This window comes from Strigops habroptila, chromosome 4, assembly GCF_004027225.2.
Source record: "Strigops habroptila isolate Jane chromosome 4, bStrHab1.2.pri, whole genome shotgun sequence".
Taxonomy (NCBI): Eukaryota; Metazoa; Chordata; class Aves; order Psittaciformes; family Psittacidae; genus Strigops; species Strigops habroptila.
In genome coordinates this window covers 44,792,793-44,814,124 of record NC_046358.1, presented here as the reverse complement: position 1 = coordinate 44,814,124, position 21,332 = coordinate 44,792,793, and the positions used below count along the sequence as shown (strand labels likewise).

Below are 21,332 nucleotides of genomic sequence, written 5' to 3'. Positions count from 1 at the left end.
TCTATCCGCAGACAAATTTCATGATGTTCCTAAGTTCTTGAGCCTAAAAGATATATTTGGTTGGTGTTCCTTGCCATCATTTTGGACAAAGAATCATTATTCTGCAATTCCAGCTGAAGTTCATGAGTGCCTTCAGCCAGTGACTCCATACCTATGTCATGCGCCTCTTTTCTAACATTAGCAAGTAGATAAATTCAATTCTTATTCAAATAATTCAGTACAGTTGACTTTAAACAAAATTAGTTAAACTTCAGTTGATCAGAGATTTTTTTGTTTGTTCGTAGACCAAAAGTATAGGTTATTGAGTGAAGTAAAACCTACATTCAGTATAGGTCAAATACATTGGTTTTGTAATTAACAGGTTTTCACTTCATCACCCTTGTGATTCTTTTAGCTCAAAACTAAAATGTTCTCAGAACCTGTCAGTATATTTTGGCAATTATCAGAAAGAACTTCAGGAAGTAAACAGATAGATTTTAGGTTTAGATAGATATCATCTAGATAAATATAATCAGCAGAGAGAATCGTCCAAAGTTGTCTTTTTAAATATTTCTGATAGTGTAAATTCTTAGTCTGCCTGCATCTAGGAGGCTTTCAGTTCTTCAGACAGTGCATTAGCAACACCATATATTTGGGAAAATGCCTTTCCAGAATATGTTAGAGTAAGTTTAAATACTGCTGTAGCTACGAGCTTGTTATAATACATATTCATAGAAATCTACTTCTTTATAGATTTATACAAATTTATCTATAAAATATTATAATAAAATAATTATTAGCTTGCAATAGTTGCAATCTTACATAATTGTAATAATCATGTGCGTTCTATTTTTGCTGTGTGCCAAATGCCTGAACATGTGTACTAACACTTTTACATTTTTATCATTTTATATTTATCTAAAATAAGTTCTAAATATTGCCTTATATAATTTTCTGTAGATTTGTTTAAACACAAAGAAAAACCACAAACCTCTACTGCTGCTTTGTTCAAACTTCCAGTCAGAAGCTTACCAGTACGGTCTCTGTTATTTTGCTAGTTTTTGCCCCCTATACAATCCTAATGTGTCTGTCTTCTTCCAAAGTAAAGTGTTAAAATTTGCTTGATTACCTGTAGAAATCCTCTAATTCTACAAACAAAGATGTTAAATATACATAAATTTAATTCAGTCTGTGATAACAGTCATGGAAAGTTCAAAATTTTAATGGTAAGAGGCATGTATCGTAAGAAAATAATCTTTAAAAGTCGTATAAACTTCGTGACTTTGGATTTGTTTTGCTTAATTTAGTTTATTAAAGACACGTAACTGAACAGCTAATAAAAGTCTTTATTTCCCAATGTGTTATGTTTAAATTAACGCTCTGTTCTGCCTACTCTCTGCCATAAAAGCAAATATCCATTAACTTTACTCTGAACATTTTCAAAGGTCTGTCTTATGCTACAGGTTGCAAGACTAGAGATTAAAGATAAACTTAGACTGTAGGTTAGTCCATGTTACGTAAGCTCTGGAACTCATAGTCCACAACCTACATGAATTGTGGAGGGATGCTACATTAAAATATACACTTAGATGTAAACAGGTATCTTTTAAAATTTTTCTGTAACAACAACTGTACAAATGATCTCAATTAATCAAAAAGCTGACTTTTTTCTAAGTCCTGCTGGTCCAATAGCATTATAGGCACACTACTAGTTATATAATAAAATGTATGCATCTTTTTTCAGCCTTCCATTGACTTTTTTCACTACACTGTAAACTTACGTTAACATGACATTTGAATTACAAATTCCCAAGTTCTGTTTCCACAGTTTTGTATTAATTTTTTGCTGCAGTGAGTTAAATTATATGATGGTGGAAGCAATTTGGTGTGAATATGTTTCATGAAGCCAACCTGTAACTCAGGTTTAACTTCAAAATAAATTTCCATCTAAATGTAGCTGCTTGGGAATGAAAAGTTGTGATGAAAAAAAATCTTACAGTATAAATTCAGTTACTAAATGGAAGGTAACTGCCTTTTGATTTCTTACAGTCACATTTCACCATTAATGTGGATGCTGGAATCTACAAAGTTTACTAGAAGTTCTAGAATGTTAAAATGTGTTAATAGGTAACCTGGAGTTTTTAGAAATTGGCATAGCATCTGGTCTTAAAATAACAGATAAATAGCAATCAAATTGCAGATAAATATAAGTTAATTTTCTTACAGTCTTCTACTGTTTTATATCATGGCCTGGAATTTGAATACTTAAGTAGTATGGCAGCTCTCAGCACACACTAGAACAAAGTTGTTACTAAAGGCAAATTCCACTCTTTAAACACATAAATAATTTTCTATCTGGTATGCTAGACTAGTATGGACAGGTTTTATTTTAATGTAATTGCTGGATTCCTTAGTGCTTATATATTTCCATTTCCTCTAATGTAAGTCTAGGTGACTAATTTAGATATAGGCTTCTACAGTGTTGACGTCTACTTCGGGTAGACGAATTATGCCATTAATGTCATAGAATCATCTCAACTTCTTTTTGTAGCCACTGAAAAGCAGATGAAGTTAGTTTGTCGAGAGTCTTCTGAAGAGCATCTCCAACCCTTCAAGGAGAAACTAGAGGAATTCTTCCAAAAAGGTAATCACATCTGAAATCAAAAATAAGATTGGTATATAGTGTAGTGGTTTACAAATTCATAAATAATGTAAGCTGCATTGAATGTCTATTGACTCTGAAAATTCCTATGGATTATGTTCCTAATATGCCTAATGTATACAAGAATAATGGTTACACAGATCTCGGACATCAGTTGTCAAAGATAATTGTTCCCTTGATCTCACCTATTTCCTATTGATTTTCTGCTTTGTTCTTGATCATTATTTGTAAGCAAAATGAAAAACATATTCATCATAGACCAAATTTATCAAAGAGAATAAAAAGCTTCAAGTTTATAAAAGACTATGAAAAATACCCTTCTAGAGAAGGTCCACTTCATTACGTAAAGTAATGGCATCTTTTGTCGATAGTGTGGCCTTATGAACTGACTAATTCAGATGTAAAGATTTTGTCTTGTGTGAGACAGAAATAGGCATAGGGAAGTGATTTACCAGCGTGGAGTCTGGAGACAGCAGGGTGAGAGCCAAGGTACAATTTGATCATCAGTTCAAAACAGTGTAAATACAGGTTGCTGTTGAAAAGAACAGTCCTGCTCTCTCCTGTTTCCCAGATTGTGTGTTCCCAGTCAGCTGTTTCTGCCAGCACTATCATCTTCAGAGCTGTGCAAAATAGATAAAGGAATAGATTATTTTTCCCCCCTCCAGGTTGTAGTAATACAGACTATTTGGGAAAACAGTAAAAGTGCTACATTTCTGATGGCTATATTAAGAATTGTTAAGAATTAAGTACTACCATAGGACTAGTATTTCTCACAAAAATTGTGAGCAGTTTAACTATTTGCTGTTTGAGAAGTCAAATGAACTATCTGAATCTACTAATCCAAGCAGAATGTTTACTTCATTCAGATTGTTGTAATAATTTATGGATTAGCTTAATTCTTTTTATAAAGATTGTCCTGATGTCTTTTTAATAACTTTATTTCATAAGACTATCTTATTAAACACTTTGATGAGTGAAAAGAGGATATTTTAAAAGTAGCAGACCTTGTTATATTGTACTGTTAAATAAACTAATATGCTCCTTCACCCTTCTCCCAGGCCATGGAGCTCAATGGATATATTTATTTGATATATTTTTTCTTTTAGTTGCAAATATATTTGAACAGTATTAAAGATGAAAATTTCTTGCCACGGAACTTGTAAAACAAGAAATCATAATGGAAATCTTAATGTCACTGCAGGACAGCTGTGTTGTGTTTCAAATTCATCTAATCGGAAATTTTCACTTACAGATTAACAATAACAATAAGATTGAGATAGTAATATATGTATTTCTACAGAACTATTATGATCTCCAGGATGCTTTTTAATCTTGCTTGCCAAAGTATTGTAGCAGATCAGTGTAACTGTATCTTGTATAGATTGATTCGTTGTACTGTATGAATTACCCTGTTACAGCAGCTCAGAAAGAAACTGTCTGTATTCATTCCTCACTACTGGCCAGTAATGCATCAGAGCAGTCAGAATCATAGACTCATGTATAAATCTGGACCATAATTCAATTTTGCCTAGGTCTTGCCAAGACCCTAACCAAATGGTGTCTTCCATGACCATACGACAGATTCTGTAATTCTTATTACACTGCAGATCTCTTGAGGACTGTTGTGGTTGGTCTGGTAGGCGGCTAAGCACCACACAACCACTCACTCACTCCCCCTTAGTTGGCTGGAAAAGAAGATCAGAAGGGTAACAGAGAGAAAACTCGTGGGTTGAGGTAAAGACAAGTTAATAAGGAGAGCAAAAGCTGCGTGCACAAGCAAAGCAAAACAAGGAATTCATTCACTACTTCCCATCAGTAGGCAGGTGTTCAACCATCTCCAGGAAAGCAGGACTTCATCATGCGTAACCACTACTTGGGAAGACAAACACCATAACTCTGATCTTCCCACGCTTCCTCCTTCTTACCCCAGGTTTATTGCTGAGCATGATGTCATATGGTATGGGTTATCCCTTTGGTCAATTTGGCCAGCTGTCCCACCTGTGCACCCTCCCAGCTTCTTCTGCACCTACAGCCTACTTTCTGGGGGTCAGCATTAGAAATAGAGAAGACCTTGACGCTGTGCAAGCACTGGTCAGTGATAACTAAAACATTGGTGTGTTATCAATACTGTTTTGGTCACAAATGCAGTACATAGCACCATATGTGTGCTATGAAGAGCTGCTATGAAGAAGGTTGAACTCCACCCCAGCTAAAACCAGTAGAAGCAATAGGAAATGTCTATCACTACAGCCCCTCCCCCCCCCCAAGACAACATAGTACCTGGTGGGTGGTAGTTTCTGTGGCATTACAATGAAAATCCTATAAAGTTCTACACTGAAGACAGGGAAAAATAACACAGAAACCCATCTTAATTTATGATACTAGAATAGGCATTGGACAAATGTCAGGCTCCAAGGTTCAGTTTAGAAAAGTGTCTGCAAACTCAGCTGCTTCTCTGAAATTAGGAGTTAACTGATAATACTGAGCATCCGTTAAGCATCTGCTTTCAGTTTTGTTTGTTTAAAAAAAGAATTGTGGCTGGTTTAAGCAAATGTAAGAAAAAATGTCTGTTATCTTTCTGCCAGCTCACAGCAAGTATCCAAAGCTCAGATGCTTTTTTGAAACTTCTGGCTTGAAAATAGGGCTGGAACTCATAGATATTCAGGTTTTTCTCACACACACATTTTCCCATCATTTCTGGTTGATGCTAAGTTGGAAATAGTGTAATAAAAAAACCCATATTGATTTGCTTAAACTGAACTGTTTACATTTCCTAATTACAATTAATACCAATTAAGTATAATACTTGCTGTGTTGTAACAAAAAACATTGAGAGAGTGTTATGGAGACTGACATTCTAAAATGCTAGAGGGGATAAACTGTACTTCTGCTGATGTCAGTGCTGTTTTGTGTAACTGGATGTAATGTAGTGTAGTGCCTTCAACAGAGAATTAGGTGCCAGAACCCTTAGGTTCTATTCCCAGTTTTGCTACTTGACATGTGATGCTAGAATAGTTGGTTAATCTCTGTTTCTGAGATTTCAGTTTTCTGGTACAGAGAATGTTAAATAATGATTCTTGCTATTTTTTGTAATGAAAGATAATCTTTGTCAAGTACTCTGTGATTCTCACATGAAAGACATCATGTGTAAACTGTGTTAATACTTCATTAGCTGTATTTGATATACCCATGCTTTTTGAAAAGGGCTTTGATTATCCTCAAAGTGGAAATAGTCTTTAGTAGATTTAATTATGTTTTTTGTAACAAGTGTTATTAGTTTCACGAAAGTATGGAGACCTAAGAATTACTATAGATGAATATACATTTACTGTATTTCCAGTGGACTTACTGTATGGGTTGATTTTTTTTTCCCCCCAGAACTATATTCATAATGTTTTCCGTTTAAACTGCCATGGTATGCAAAAAGAACTTTGAAATCATGAAATTAATAGTAGGTTTGGAATGCTCCTTAATTTGTGAAATTCTTGGTCAGAATTGCTTAGAAGAAAAGTCCTGTTTTGATATGAAGCTATCTCACACACTGGTTCCAGGTCAGAAAGTATGTAAAAACCTTAATCTGGGCTCAGTTTCCTTCCTTATATACTAGAATGTGCAAAGCAAAAAGTCTTCAGGCTTCACAGCATTGAGCATAGGAAAAGCAGGGCTGCCTCTCTTCATTTCTCTAAGAACAAAGCATCTTGATGGTGAAGACTTTGCTACTAAAGGGATTTGTTTAGTTTACAGCAGAGTCTGGGAGGCAAGTAGTCTGATGTCAAGCCAGAACAGTTTTTGAAAATCATTAATAGTGGAAAACAAAGCTATTTGGTAAAGGCACATGATACACTGAAGTGTCCAAGGTAACAAGGAAGATGGAGAGGGAGGGATTTGTCAAATAGAGTAGATTTGTTGAGGTTAATCCCATAGTAAAAGAAATTGTCCTTCGTTTAGAATTCTAATTTAGGAGACATCGATTAAGTTCATTCTGTTGTATGTCTTATATTACATAACAGATAAACACTGTGCAGTTATGGAACTGTGCAATAGAAAAATAGAGTCATAGGCCAAGCTACTCACCACAGCATTATGTCAGGAGGTAGTGCATTTTTCAGACAAAGTTAGCAACCACATGGAAAATGTCAGTAAATCTGATTTTTACTGCTTAGTGATTTCTTCTTAATAATTCTAGCCAGGCTGCAGTAGCTACCTGGGCATGCATCTATTGTGCTTTTAAATGTATTTCTGGTGCAGGAGTGTTGATCCACATTTGCTCATTTGCCTGTTGGAATGCACCAGAGGATTATTAAGGTAGTACAGTGGGAAAGAAAATAAGAGTTAAATTCTATTAGAAAAGCCATGAAGATGTTGAGAGGACTGGAACACCTCTCCTATGAAGACAGGCTGAGAGAGTTGGGTTTTTTCAGCTTGGAGAAAAGACAGCTCCAAGGATACCTTAGAGCAGCCTTCCAGTATCTAAACTGGGCCTTCAAGAAAGCTGGGGAGGGACTTCTAACAAGGGCATGTAGGCATAGGACAGGGGGAAAATGGCATTAAACTGGAAGGTGGTAGATTTAGATTAGATATTAGGAAGAAATTCTTAACTGTGAGGGTGGCGAGACTGGAACCAGTTGCTCCAACAAGCTGTGGCTGCCCCATCCCTGACAGTGATCAAGGACAGGTTGACTGGGGTTTTGAGCAACTTGCTCTGGTGGAAGGTGTCCCTGCCCATGGCAGTGGGGTTGGAACTAAATGATCTTTAAGGTCCCAAAGATTCAAATCCAGATATTCTATAATTCTATGATTCTATGGTTAAGGCTAGCCCCTTTTATTGTATGTTAACTACTCTGTGTTTTGTATTATTCTTGGGGGAATTACACCAAGAAATTAAGAAATATAATGAAAAAAAAGAAATCGTCTGAGTGTACTGGCCAGAAACTCTGATTGAAACTGCTACATTCTCTGGCGTGAAAATAGGGAGGATAAACAGGAGGACTTGCATAATTCCGTAACATACCTGTCTGCCTAAAGAACATAGAGCTATATCCTGGCATTTTCAAATGTGTGAAGCAATTTCACATGAATTTGTTTGATGTAGGTTACTGCAACTACATAAAGAGTTGTTATGTCCTTTATCATCCATGTCTTCATGCCTTCATGCCTTCATGCATCTCTATCAGTTCTGCCTTCATAACTATATTTCCAGAAAAATAATTTATTCTGTTTAAGTGATAAATTCTCATTGGATACTGCGATTCTGTATTTTCTTACAAACTTGTTCAGCAGTAAAAAAGATGAAATACTTATTCTTTATTGGGAATCACTGGTTTTAGATCATAATTCTAAGTGAAACCTTGTTGAACTAAATTTGACTTCTTATAAAGAAATAATTGAAATCACAAATCATTTAGATCTTGATTTCAAGCTAGAATCCAGGAAGATATTTTTATTATTGTTGATTTTCATTCCTAATATCCCTACTCAGATATTTTTATTATAACATTACTTGTTACCATCTTAAACTTATTTTCACCCAGCTTTACTTGTTTCCATTTTATTTGTCAACAATACATAAAATATCATAATTACTTTAATGTAAGAAATTTATGCACTAACTTTTCTTTAACTCTACTGTAGTATATTTCAGCTGGCAGACTTCCAGTTTCTTGTTGATTATTTCCTACTTGTTCCTGGGTATATAACTATTCCGTCTTAAATGTTGTTCTCAACCTATAGATGCTCATGCATAGTAGCTTATTCTCTTCGTCTAATAGCACCTGTTGTATCAACCCAGGGAAAACAACCTTCCTTTCCTCGTTTATAGCCCCGTATGTTTTTTGAGTATAGGAGGATGATAGTAAAATTTCTTATATTACAGCAAAAATGTTTTTCCAACTCAAACCTCTACCACTTTTCAATAAAAACAGTATGCTAATCTCATTTAGTAGTAGTGAATCAGAAGTCAAGAATACTCCAAGACACTACTGTCAGTACCATTTTCAGAATACAATAATACTACTTATTTCTCTCTTCCTGTCAACAGGATATACCTTTATACATTTTAATATTATCAAAGATTAGCAAGAAATTTACACTGGCACTTATTTCCTTTATTAGTCTGACAACAGTATATTGCTGTTTTTAAAACAGATACAGAGACTGTGTTTTAACTCCTGATTCATAGTAGTTTGGTAAAGCTTGACCGTAATGACTTCCCAAAATATCAGAAATCCTTGAGAAATATTTTAAATTCTTACTTCTGTGCAATTCCCGTGCAATAAGAATAAAGCTTCTCTCCCCAAAAAGAATATTAACAGAAAGAAAGAAAAATATTCTAAAACTAGATATGAAATTATGGCACATACTTGTCTTCCCGCTAGTCTACTCCTCTACCTTAAATTACATATTGGATTATGATACTTGTGTTCTATTACATTTGTAAAGCTTTTGAACATTTTAATGCTGAAAAAGTGAAGCAAGAAAATAAAGGATAATTTTAAAGAACAGCACATTTCAGTAACAGCTGCCTGTTAAAATATGGTGTGTAAACAGCAGCAGAAAAGCAATAGCACTTATAATGATCTTACAGTTTTCCTGATTTTTTTTTACCTGCAATTACAAAGCTGCTTCTATCAACCAAAAAACATATTTCTGTAAAGATAACCAGTTCTACTTCAGACTCTCTTGCAGATTCTGTGACTATCCGGTCTGCATATCAAATACTGATTCTTCCTTTTGTGAATAAACTGTACAAATATGAAGACTTTTAACTTCAAAGCTTTATTTTCTGTTCTACTTATCATAACTCTTTTTTCCCCTTCATTTGTTTTCACTGAGATGTTTTATTATCTCTGCCACACATATGCGGTTCTCACATTAAACAGTGTGGGAGGATATTTATGTCCAGTGTCAAACATGAAAAATATGTCATACTTCCTTGCAGTGATAATGTTTGCTTAAAACTTTTTATCCTTCCCAGCAATGACATTACAGACCAGGCAAAGTTTGTGTTTAGATCTGGAACGCTGTTTTATATGCCATCAGCAGAATTACTTTAATCTTTCAAACTGTTTGTGACAGTCATAACTGTTTTCATCACTCAAAGATTGTTGTATTTAAACAGATGAAAGAGTGATTTACATAAATTGGCAAGAGTCTCCAAAGCACAGAACCTTATTGCTGTGGTACTGAGACTGTATGGTTAGACAGTAGCCTCAGTCCATAAGACACCAAATAAGGTGTCCTGGAATGTGATTGCATCCGTATGCCTCTAACTGATGCAGTATTGACACTGAGCTGATTCAAAGAAGAAGAATTTGCTCTGAAATGAATGTTTCCTCTTACACTACCAAAAGAATTACCAACATCAATGTGCTGAAAATTGATGTTAATTAAAACTATGACTTTTTAGGAAACTTTCATTTGATTATTTTTGAAACAGATATACATCAAATTGCTATAATCAGTTCTACTATATCATGACAGTATAAAAATGGGAGCATTACACTCCATTAAAAGATGTAATATGAAGGTAATTTAGAAGGACTTCTAATTAAAAATGCAGTGTCATCCTCTCTTAGAAAACAAGGAAAGAATCTCTTAGAGACAGTTCCTTCCATCTTCTTTTCAGTTTGATAGTGTTATACTGAATTACCATGACTGATTTAATACAAAATAAAGATGTATACAATAGTTATGGAATCTATACCTAGAATTACTGATACCTTTAGTATAATTGTTATCAGCTGCTGGGAGTCTAACATTGTCTTTAAATTCTCATTGAAAATTGAAACCTTTATTTTCTGTTCAATTCCACTGGATTTCTTCCAGTGCCCATGTCATAGGCTTACAGGTAAACAGAACCATAGATTATATATGTTGGTTTTTCACAGGAATCCTGTTAGGCTGGTTTTTTAATCCAGCTGTTTTCTTCTTCTTTACTGTATTCGTATGAATTTGCTGGATGATTTCCTGTTTATCTACTTTATCTTTTGGTGTCATTATTCTCTGTACTGCAGTCAGTTCCACTAGCATAGAGTTTATCTGCTTTTGCCCTTCTGTTAGCATCCTTGTCTTACCCTATTTGTGCTGATATTCAAAGTCAGTGAACTAATAGAATTTAAATCCTGTCAAAGCTTTCCTTGCAGGAAATCAGGATGATACTGATTTATTACTTTAGATTATATCACCTGTGAGCAAGTGCTTAAATATATGGAATATATTACTGCAAGGAAAGAGAAGAGGCAAGAATTGGAAAGGATGGTTACGAGAGATTAATGCACTCGATAAATAATGAAAGGTCCAAACAGACTTGCTCTCAAAGACTTTAACACCTGCCATCACACTGGTCATTCTCACCTGATGCTTGTCCCCTATACTGTGTAATTTCATACCATAATCTTCGGATTAATCTTAGAAATACCCTTCACTGCTATCATAATACAAACTGATTATGACAGTAACATGCTTAATCTGATATGCATTTCTGTAGAATTTCTCTGTATGTTGATCTTTTTTCTCAATTATGTTTTGTACCTGTGCAAACACATGAATACCCTGGTTTAATGCTTTTGAGCATGATTGATAAAAATACTACATGCTGAAAATTTCAGGAAATCTGAGCTGTCTGGATTAGGTTCTGTTATGTTATAAACTGTATTTGCCTTTTTTAAGCAATGATAACAGGTAAAACCTGCAGACCAGGCAGGAAATAGCCATCAGAAGGAAGATTCTTTCTAAAAAAAAAAGGCAAATAAATTTGACACTCAAACCTGTTCAACAGGATGTAGCAGGTCCATTTGTTTTGAGAATAAAAATAACAATCACAATGTTCATAGGGCAAGTCTCAGAAATTTGAAGCTAGTTAAAAGACAAAGCACCAGGTTGCTACTAGGCTCTCAAAATTGGAAAATGACAGAGTAAAAACATATGGATGATACAGTGTTGTAGGATTACAGCTGTGATAAAAGACAGACTCCTCCTAAATGCAAGAAAGTCTGATTTCAGGTCGTCATTCAACCTCTCTTGAAACTTATTCTGTGATATCTTTGTGCCTAAATACTCCAGATGCCAGGGCAAGATATTTAAAAATGTACTTTTGTTCTGCTGCTTTGTGAACACCTTGACAGAGGTGGAGAAATCAGTAGTTTTATTTCTCTTAAGAGATGTATGTAAGGAGTTAATTGGATCAATACTTCTTTCATGGCATGTAAATCAATTCAAACTTTTTAGCATCAGGATTTTTCAGCCATCTAAACTTTTTTCCCCAAGTCAGCTATTTTGAAAGTGTCTAAACAATATTTATCAAAGGACTTCTTTTCAGCTATTGTATAGCATATTTTAGGATATAACCATTTGTAGAAAGCATGTGTATAAAGTCCTTCATCTTGAGATTGTCTTACAATCTGAAAATTCCCTCCACAGTGTTGCCATGTCTGGAATGGAACTTGGTATCAAAGAGGATCCTAGTGCCTGAGGACAGGCAGGGATACCTGACACAACAACGTAGCTTCTTTGGACAAGCAGAAAACTTTAAATGTTAAAGAATATAATGCTAAAGGGAAAAAATGCTCTAAAAAAAAAGTGTATTTGGGTTGTTTATCTGTAGAATTATCAGTACAGTTTATTAGTAAATATTTATAATGTGTTTCCTTACCTTGAATTTTGCACAAAGGGCCTGACCCAGCATTGACTTAGAATTGAATGGGAGTTGGATAAGACATATTTATGTTTAAGATTATTTAAGCTTTCCTCATCAGGGCTTCTTTCCTTAGATGTAATTGGGTAGTTCTTAGACAGAGAATCCCCAAACTTACTGGAGGATAGAGGGGAAATCTGTATACTCCCGGCATAGACTTCAACAGAAAATAAACAAGCAGTAAAAAACCAAAATATAGATGAGGTAGGTGCAATAATTCTTGTTATCTTCCTTGTCTTAAATTGCACTAAATAGGAGATTTTTTTCTTTTGTATACACTCTTGTTTTTCTCATCATGGTAGTATCTGAGTGCTTTCTAGCAATGAATTAAATGGCCTGACTAATGTGTCACACATGCTTTATTTCTCCCATCATCCTTTTCCATAAGAAGAAAGTAGGGGTTTTATTTGTAAATTTAGAGACACTTTTTTTTAAATATAGTCTTCTATGTGTTTATCCAAAAAAAAGCAAGCTCAGAAAAAATGTATGCTTTGTACTTAAATGCAGCTTGATGTTTCTTGTAAAATTATTGATTAAAAGAATACTAACAAAATAATATTTTTTTAAAGTTAATATCCTGGATTTTATTTGTGTCAGGAAGGAGAAATATTGCAGGTGCAAGTTTGTCTCTTTTTTACATTTTGTTTCAAATCACAGACCTTTCAAACGAGTAACTGGATAAATTTTCCTGCATAAATCTAAACTGTAAAAGAACTTTGAGTTAAAAACAATAACTAAATATTTGACAAATATTTGTGATTTCGTAAAGGAAATTATTACATTTTTGTTTAGGAAATTATTGAACCTATATTATGATATATAAATTATTAACCGTCTATCATAACTATTTGTGCGGAATGTATGTAGTCCAACAGAGGTGATTTTTCTATTGATGTATTCTTTAAGTAGAAGTTAAATAAGACACATAGGCTTTTTCATAAAGACATATGTGATTTTTAGCAATATAGTTTATTTATAATGTAGTTGTTCTTTCTTATTTAATTCTACCTACTTAAATTTCATATTTCTCAAGCTAAATCTTAGGGTTTCATACTAAATAGGAATCCATAAACAGAAAAGTTGTGGGTTAAAAATTCAGTTTTATTGAAAGAATTTTTCTCTCCTGTATAAGACATCCAATTTTATTTTTTTTTTCTTAACAAGATCAGGCTAGGTGTTCCCCAAATTTGGTTTTGATTCAGGTATGATGCAGACTAAAATATTGAACTTTAGAGACCAAACTATATAAGGTGCAGTGATGTTAATAGATAAATGTGGAGAAGTTTGCTGTATACCTTGTTATAGCTGGTCTGTAGTTTTATAAGAAATATTCAAAAGAAGGAGTGTTTATTTGGCACATTTCACATCACTAAAATGCAGTTATAGATGCTAAAAAGAAATAGGCAAACTCCACCTTAGTATTTCAGCTTACTTTTAAAAGTGAATATCTAATATCTATACTTAGATTTAACGTGATTTTAATTTTGATTTGATTTACCCTTAAATATGGGTAGCTGTGTACTTGAGAATCAGTTTGTGCTTGAAATTCTCCTCCCCCATCCTGTCTATACAGCTGAACAAAAATGGGAAGGTGACTGTCATACTTCCAAGCAGCACATTTTTAGAAGGTCAGAATGATTAAATTCACTCTCAATAATGTAGTTTTTCTGCTCATGCTTTTTATTGACAGTCTTTGTTTCTTAAAGAACCTTCATTGCTTTTTTTATTTAAACAGAAACGTAGCAAAGAAACAGATGTGTCCCATATAAAATATGCAATAAATCTTGTCTCACAAATTCTTTTCTCTGAACTTTCTGACAGAAACTGTCAAATATCCACTTTAATTCTAGTATAAAATGTTCACTTTGTGTCATGGCGCCAACCACCATATGCTGGAATAAAGTCAGTAACCAGCAATAAAAAAAGGCAACATACACACCTTTGAAACAGTACAAGCAATCAACAGTGAGAAAGGTGTATATAAATCTATGGAGAATTAATCTCAGCTTTGCCACTATCCTGCTGTGCATTTACAATGAGACTTTGCTCCCGACCACCAGAAGTGGCTTACTTTGCTGGAGGAGTGTATCCTAATGAGGGGAAAATGTAGGGAAAACAAAGCAGCAGCTTTTAACCCTCCACCCCCATCCCTTGGATCACCTAGAAGAGTGTGTGCCAGTGTGTTCAAACGTGTGGGGCCACTACACATCATGTAGTGCTGTACTTTAGCTGATCATGTGAAACCAATCTTGATGAGCTCAATCAGCAGAAATGACTTTAGCTTCATAAATCGTTATCATTCCACAGGAGGAGGCAATGCTATGGCTTTTCTCTCCTAAAAGTTTTCAGGCCACAAATTTCACAAGCTTTTCTGAAATTAGTTTTATCAGGTTTGTATAATTCATTATTTACCTACCAGATCAGATGTTGGTTCACCATTGAATAAATTGGTTTTTTATATATATATCCTTCTCAGGTTTTTGAGAAGACCTCCTGCTTCCTATTGGTTTTAATAATCATTCAACTATTAAAAAGTTGGGGGGGTGGGGTGTATAAAGATATGCTGATTCTTAAAGTTTTTACTTCTGCTTACAACAGGAGATTGTAGCTACAGATAATCTGTATAGTTTTCCTAAACACAGAACAGATTGGATTTAATCTTGTTCTGTTTGAAAGGATTAGAACTAATTTTTCAGCTCCATAAACTGTTTAGATACATTTAGTCATCTGAAAGATTAATCTTGGAATTAGACCACAACATTATAACAGTTTATTAAAAAGAAATCAGAATTAGAATATATTTCTATAGTGGTTAAGTACTAATATGCTTAAAAAAAAATTTATTCTCTGGAACCACGAATGTGGTTATGAGAATAAGAGATTAATGGCTTGATTGCATTTTAAGAGAATGCAGTTTCAAATAATTTAATTGGAATAAATTATAAAATGTAATGCTAGTTCTTGCTTTGTAATTAATAACTCCAGATCATGGGAAAGTAAGACTAATTCTAGTCTGAATTTTAATGAAACAATTACCTTTTTATGTAGAAGCTACCTGAAAAAATAGCTTTAACTTAAAATCTACTCTCACAGAATACAAGAGAAGCATCAGACTAAGAAACAATTTTAAGAAATATAGGTCTTTATGAAAATATATATAAAATTTCTTTATAGCTAGCTCTAATGTTCTGGTAAAATGACCTTCAACACTTTTTCTGGCACATTTATAGACAGCATTATCACTTTTAAAAGAAAACATAATTTCCTAGGTTTTTTATTACCTATGATAATAAACACTTTCTCTAATGTGTTGCTTGAATGTGTTCTGCTGGTGTTCTGTCCCTATGTGTGTGTATAAATGTCTACAATTTGTTATGCTTTGGAAACATTAAAAACACTGAATCTTTTATAATGTTTAAGAATTTCTGTGTGGTCCGTGTTAATTAGACCTTGCCCAATACCTAAGATACAGGTTGATAACTAATATTCCAGATTACTTGTGGGCAAACTTGTTTGTTAAGCAGCTTCCCAAGGCTGCACAGGGACTCTTTGTAGGAATGAAACATTTGTACACGTTCATCACTGGATGTGGGTTTCTTAGTTAAAAAAAATTTTGTACCACTGCAAAGGAAAATAAACTTGTAAGGGCTGTTTCAGGGAAGCATGATTAAGACCTCATGGCAGGAAGTGTTCTGAAGATTGTTTTGAAAGGATTTAAGATGTCTATACCAGTATTTAAGCCATCTAAAAAAAAAATGCATAGCCAAATCCCATGTTAAGAATGTGATATTTTCTAATTTAGAGAAGAGGTAAAGGAAAAAAGGCTTATGTGATCACATTGCCTGTTGATTGTTCCCCTGCCAATAATTTTTAATGCATTGGCCAATTTTGACCAAATGTGACAGAGTTAGAGATCCTAAGATACTAAGCTCCTAAAAACGCAATAAAAATATGTGGCTAAATAGACAAGAGTGACCCTATTAGCCTTCCAGGGAGAAAAAGGCTGTATCATGAACTCAACCCTTAATTAAACATTAATGAATCCATCTGGGAAGTAACTCTAAAATACCGACTTGGCACAGTAGGCTGTTTCATTGATTCCATTGGTCCCAGACCTTGCTTAACTGATACCATAGAAAAAAGATCTCTTGATAGGCATGGGATTGTTTGCTTTGGGGATTTTTTGTATTCCAGTATACTGGACATACAGTGAAATATTTACATGTAATTTCCAGGCTATTGAATTCCATGAGTACGTAAAGCCTACCAATTAGAAGTTAGTAACTAGCTAAAGAAAGTTAATCAAGTAATACACATTAAAAAAAGTTAGTTGCTAGGAATCCATACATAGAACACTGAAGTTTTTTTTATTATTTCTGAAACATAATTCTTTATAAGGCAAAAATGCTCCTACATGAGAATGATGGACTCTAGCCGTGTGAAATAATTTGCAGTCATATTAAGTATGTATTTTTCAAATTTGAAATTAATACAATAAAAAGCAAAATGAATAATGTTTTACACTGTATGTATTCTGTCCTCTTTGCTGTGTTTATATATGAAGTCAATTCTTAAGTAATAAGAATTATATTTATAGAACTAACTTTAAAGCAATATTGTATCTCAGAGCATAGAGTTATGTTAAAAGTAGTTCAATATAATAATGTAGAAATAGCAGAACATTCAGGTTTTATGTATAGCTTTAGATAGGTTTATTTTTCTTGAGTATATCTCTTCCTAGCACAGGGTACACACCTCCTCTAGAATTTCTGAAACTTTGTAATTTGCTAAAAACTTTTAAGGTTATTGCAAAAGCCTGATCAATAATCAGACTGAGAAGTATAAATGTCTGAAATTGCAAAATTCATTTTTACTGTGTGTACCTAATTTCTGAGAACTTCTATACTCTCTGTTGCTATGTGCTTTATTATAGGATGTGTTTTTAAGAAGTAAAACAGTTCTAAATTTGTATTCAGTCTGTATGAAATGTAAAACTTCATCCCAGTAGCATATGAGAGTAGATTAGAAATTGAATTTCTGTGTCTTTAACAATTCCAAAACACTAATTTCCATACTCAGTACCAAACTTACTCTTGCCAGTCAAACCATTTTCAAAATACAGCATATTCCAATTGAATGATTTGTTTCCTGATTTTACATCTTCTTGCATTGATATGTGTATTATTGTGAATACTTGTTTATTTACACTTGAACTTTGTCAATTTGTTTAAAAGATTCTGTTATTTTGATTTCTATTCCTTTGAAATTCACATTTCAAGAAAGTAGATTCTGATAGTCTCAGGTAATGAAATAAATTTTCATGTGTTATGGTACACAAAATGTTCATTTATAATATTTACAATGTATTCTATTCATGGCCTTTTTCTGCAGGGCTCTTTTTCTAGATAGTACGATAACACTAATAATGAAAAGATTAAATTGATGTTGATGATACTTAGGAACAATTTGTATAAATTGTTAGCCACGTGAAGTTTGCTTTGCTATCATCAGCTAAACAATAAAATGTCACACTGCATTGAAAACTGCAGATCATTTAACATGATAAATCAAGTATCTGGACACTTTGATAGTAAAAAACCCTATAGACTTGATTTTTATGCATAAAAACTGTCTAAATGATCCAGTTGATCTAAATCTTAGGATTCATCTACAATGATTTTCCTATATGGCTGGGTACTGTTGCATTGGGTCTAGCTGGGATGGGGTTAATATTCTTCATAGCAGCCGGTATGGGAATTGTTTTGGATTTGTGGCTAAAAGAGCATTGATAACACAGGAGTGTTTTGGCTGTTGCTGAGCAGCACTTGCACATTGTCAAGACTTTCTCTTTTTCTCATTCTGTCCCCTCAGCAAGTAGGCTAGGGGTGGTCAAGAGTTGGAAGGGGACACAACCTGGATAGCTGACTCAAACAGACCAAAAGAATATGCCATGTATGTAATGTCATGCTCAGCAATGAAGAAGGGGAAAGGATTTTGGGAGAGGTAGGCATTGCTCAAAAAATGGCTGGGCATCAGTCTACTTGTGGGAGATAGTGAGTGATTGTCCTGCATCACTTGTTTTTACTTCCCCTTTCCTTCACCTACTGAACTGTCTTTATCATGACCTGTAAGTTTTTCTCACTTTTACTCTTCCTGTTCTCTCCCCATCTCACTGTGGGGAAAAGGGGACAAATGAGCAAGTGCTGTATGGTACATAGTTACTGGCCACCATTACTCTAAAAATAAAATCATTAGGAAAGCAGACTTTCATTAGATTGTTCATGATAGTTCTTTGTGGCTCAAAAAACTGCCAGGTGCTAGTATGCGCACCACCATGAAATTTTTTTTTTCCATATTATTACTTGTAGTCCAGACAGTTTTTTTTAAAGGCTTTCTTAAAAATTAAGTCTATTCAGAAAGTTTCAGTGTTAACAGATCTATTGAAAGTAAACCCAAAGAAGGCTAAATTCATCCCACTGTTGACCCTGCTGCTATTTGTACTGCTATATGGTATAGGAGCTTAAGCATGTCCAGAATCTTATACAAAACCAGAGAAAATCTGTATTGCTTTTTACCCACCTAGAAGGCCACCTTTGAGTTTTTTCTTCCATTCTGCATAGTCTTGATTAAATAGGGTTATTAAAAAGTTTCCGTTGTGCGACAATTGGACTTGAGGGTGGAGATATATACATACAGCATACACTTAGCCATAGAGTTTTCTGAGTTCAGCTTCTGATACTGAAGTATGTCAGCCATGGATAATTTCTAAGAGTTTGGATCTCTGTTACCAAATAGTGGTATGTCTTTATGCTTTAAAAAGACCAAGAAAATAAGGTCTTTTGAAAATAAGAAAATAAGCTTGTTCTCCTTATACAGTAATGTCATAGAATGTGACATTTGGCACTTTGGAAAAAGATAACGCAAGTGAACCTTTCTGGAGGATATACCTTTCTTCCCCAACCCTTGATTAAAGGGCTAGTATGTTTCTAGGATGAGTTTGATCTTTTGACTACCTTTCAGCATGGCTTCTTAAGAGGTTTTAGTCTTGACTAATAAGGAAGGTGAATTCTTGTGAGCCTAGAAAATGTTGTAATAGTCTTTTGTCATTATTTAAATAGCCTCTGTCCAGGCTCTGTAAAGTTCAGAGAGGAATGTCATTAGGGGTTTTGATTTGGTTTTGCATGGTTTGGTTTAGCTTTTTGGTTGGCTGTTTTGTTTTCAGGTTGGATTTTTTTTTTTTTTTTTGGCTATGTCTTACCCTAGATTCTGTCTTAACTGTGGCTTATCGGAAGACATGAGTCAGAAAAGTCCTGTTTCCTTCTTTGGGGAAACAAGTACCTTGTTTTAAGGTGGTTTTTTTCCCCCCTACAGAAAAACCTATAATAAACCAGTCTCTGAAATTTCATAAAGCATATGTTTTTGAACCACATGAACTCAGTTTTGGAATATAAAACAGAGAGTTCTAATGTCTTCATCCTAACTCTTAGTGGTCTGAGTGTTCTTATTATTCTGAAGATTGTCATTGCTCCAGAATGCTTACAAAACCTACAAAAAGTTATCAAAATTTATGCATCAGATCTTTCAATTCTGAAAATAGTAAGATACTGAAAAAATAAAAAAGCTGTAATGGGTACAACTAGATCAGTAGGCTTCTGTAAACTATCTTTCTTGCATGCATTCATGTATTTAAGGTCAGAGAGAAATAACAGAAAATTTATCTAGTTAGACTCAGTAAGTGTTAAAAATTTTCACTAAAAGGGCAGAAGTAACTAAGTTTTTTTGTGCAGTTGTGTCTACCCATTTTTCCTCTTTGTTCTCCCTTCTTAGAGCAAGTAGTTTCATCATTTTGTGCTTGCCTCTGTTAGTTACTGACCTCCAGCTTTCAGTCTGTGCCAGCATCCAATATTTTCTTTCCTTTGTTCTTTTGGGAACTATTTAATAGTAGCCTGATGCATGAAGAGGTCTTGATTCTGTTGTAAATGTAAGTTGCTATGCATATATTAGAGCCATTAAAAATGAATATTTTCTGCTAATTTCTCATTCTCAAATAGTGTTTACCGTGCTGGTCCATCCTCAGCAAGTAGAACATGTAGAAGAAATAAGTTGAGGGGTGACGTGGTTTAAGCCCAGCCGGTAACTCAGAACCTCGCAGCCACTCGCTCACTCCCACGCTTCTTCCTCCCCCCACTCCCGCAGGGATGGGGAGAATCAAAAGAATTTAACTCCCGTGGGTTGGGATAAGAGCAGTCCAGTAACTAAGGTATAATACAAAACCACTACTGCTACCACCAATAGTAATAATGATAAGGGAAATAACAAGGGGAGAGAATACAATTGCTCAGCACCCACCGACCGATACCCAGCCTGACTGGAGCAGCGATCTGGGCCTTCCGGCTTACTCCCCCTGGTTTATATACTGGGCATGACATGCTGTGGTATGGAATACCCCTTTGGCTAGTTTGGGGCAGGTGTCCTGTCTCTGCTTCCTCCCGGCTTCCTCTCCTCCCTGGCAGAGCATGAGACTGAGAAAGTCCTGGATCGGAGTAAACATTACTTAGCAACAACTGAAAACATCGGTGTTGTCAGTGTTCTTCCCAGGCTGAAAGTCAAAAACACAGCACTGCACCGGTTACTAAGGAGAAAAAATGACTGCTACAGCTGAACCCAGGACAAGGGGGCATTACCATTTCACTCTAGTACTGTTTCACTCAGAATCATTATAGGATGATGACTCTTCAAAGACTTGTTTCTGCATTTCAGTAAAAAGAAGTCACCAGAAATATCTCAGGTTCCTAAGGAAAATTCATAAGATGATAGTCCATTTATTCTCTTATTCTTTGAGGTAGATACAGATAGAAAGATTAATAAGACTAGGTTCTGGTCGTAAGGGTTTGTAGCTATCTGTATTGCAAAAGACTATTCTTACAGCAAATTAGAACTGCATATTTTGTAAATACCTCTTTTCCTTTCAAAGCTCTTGTCTGTAGAAAGAAACAGAAA

General features: G+C 34.5%; 1 protein-coding gene across 2 annotated transcripts in view; it reads left to right on the top strand.

Annotated features, from left to right (window-relative positions):
• Positions 1-21,332, top strand: part of FMN1 (formin 1) — a 133,765-nt gene that overhangs the window by 95,475 nt on the left and 16,958 nt on the right. For both annotated transcript variants that reach the window (XM_030484360.2, XM_030484359.2), the window contains one exon: positions 2,531-2,623. In XM_030484360.2, coding sequence (XP_030340220.1) covers positions 2,531-2,623 — 93 coding nt within the window. The remainder of the gene's footprint in view (positions 1-2,530; positions 2,624-21,332) is intronic.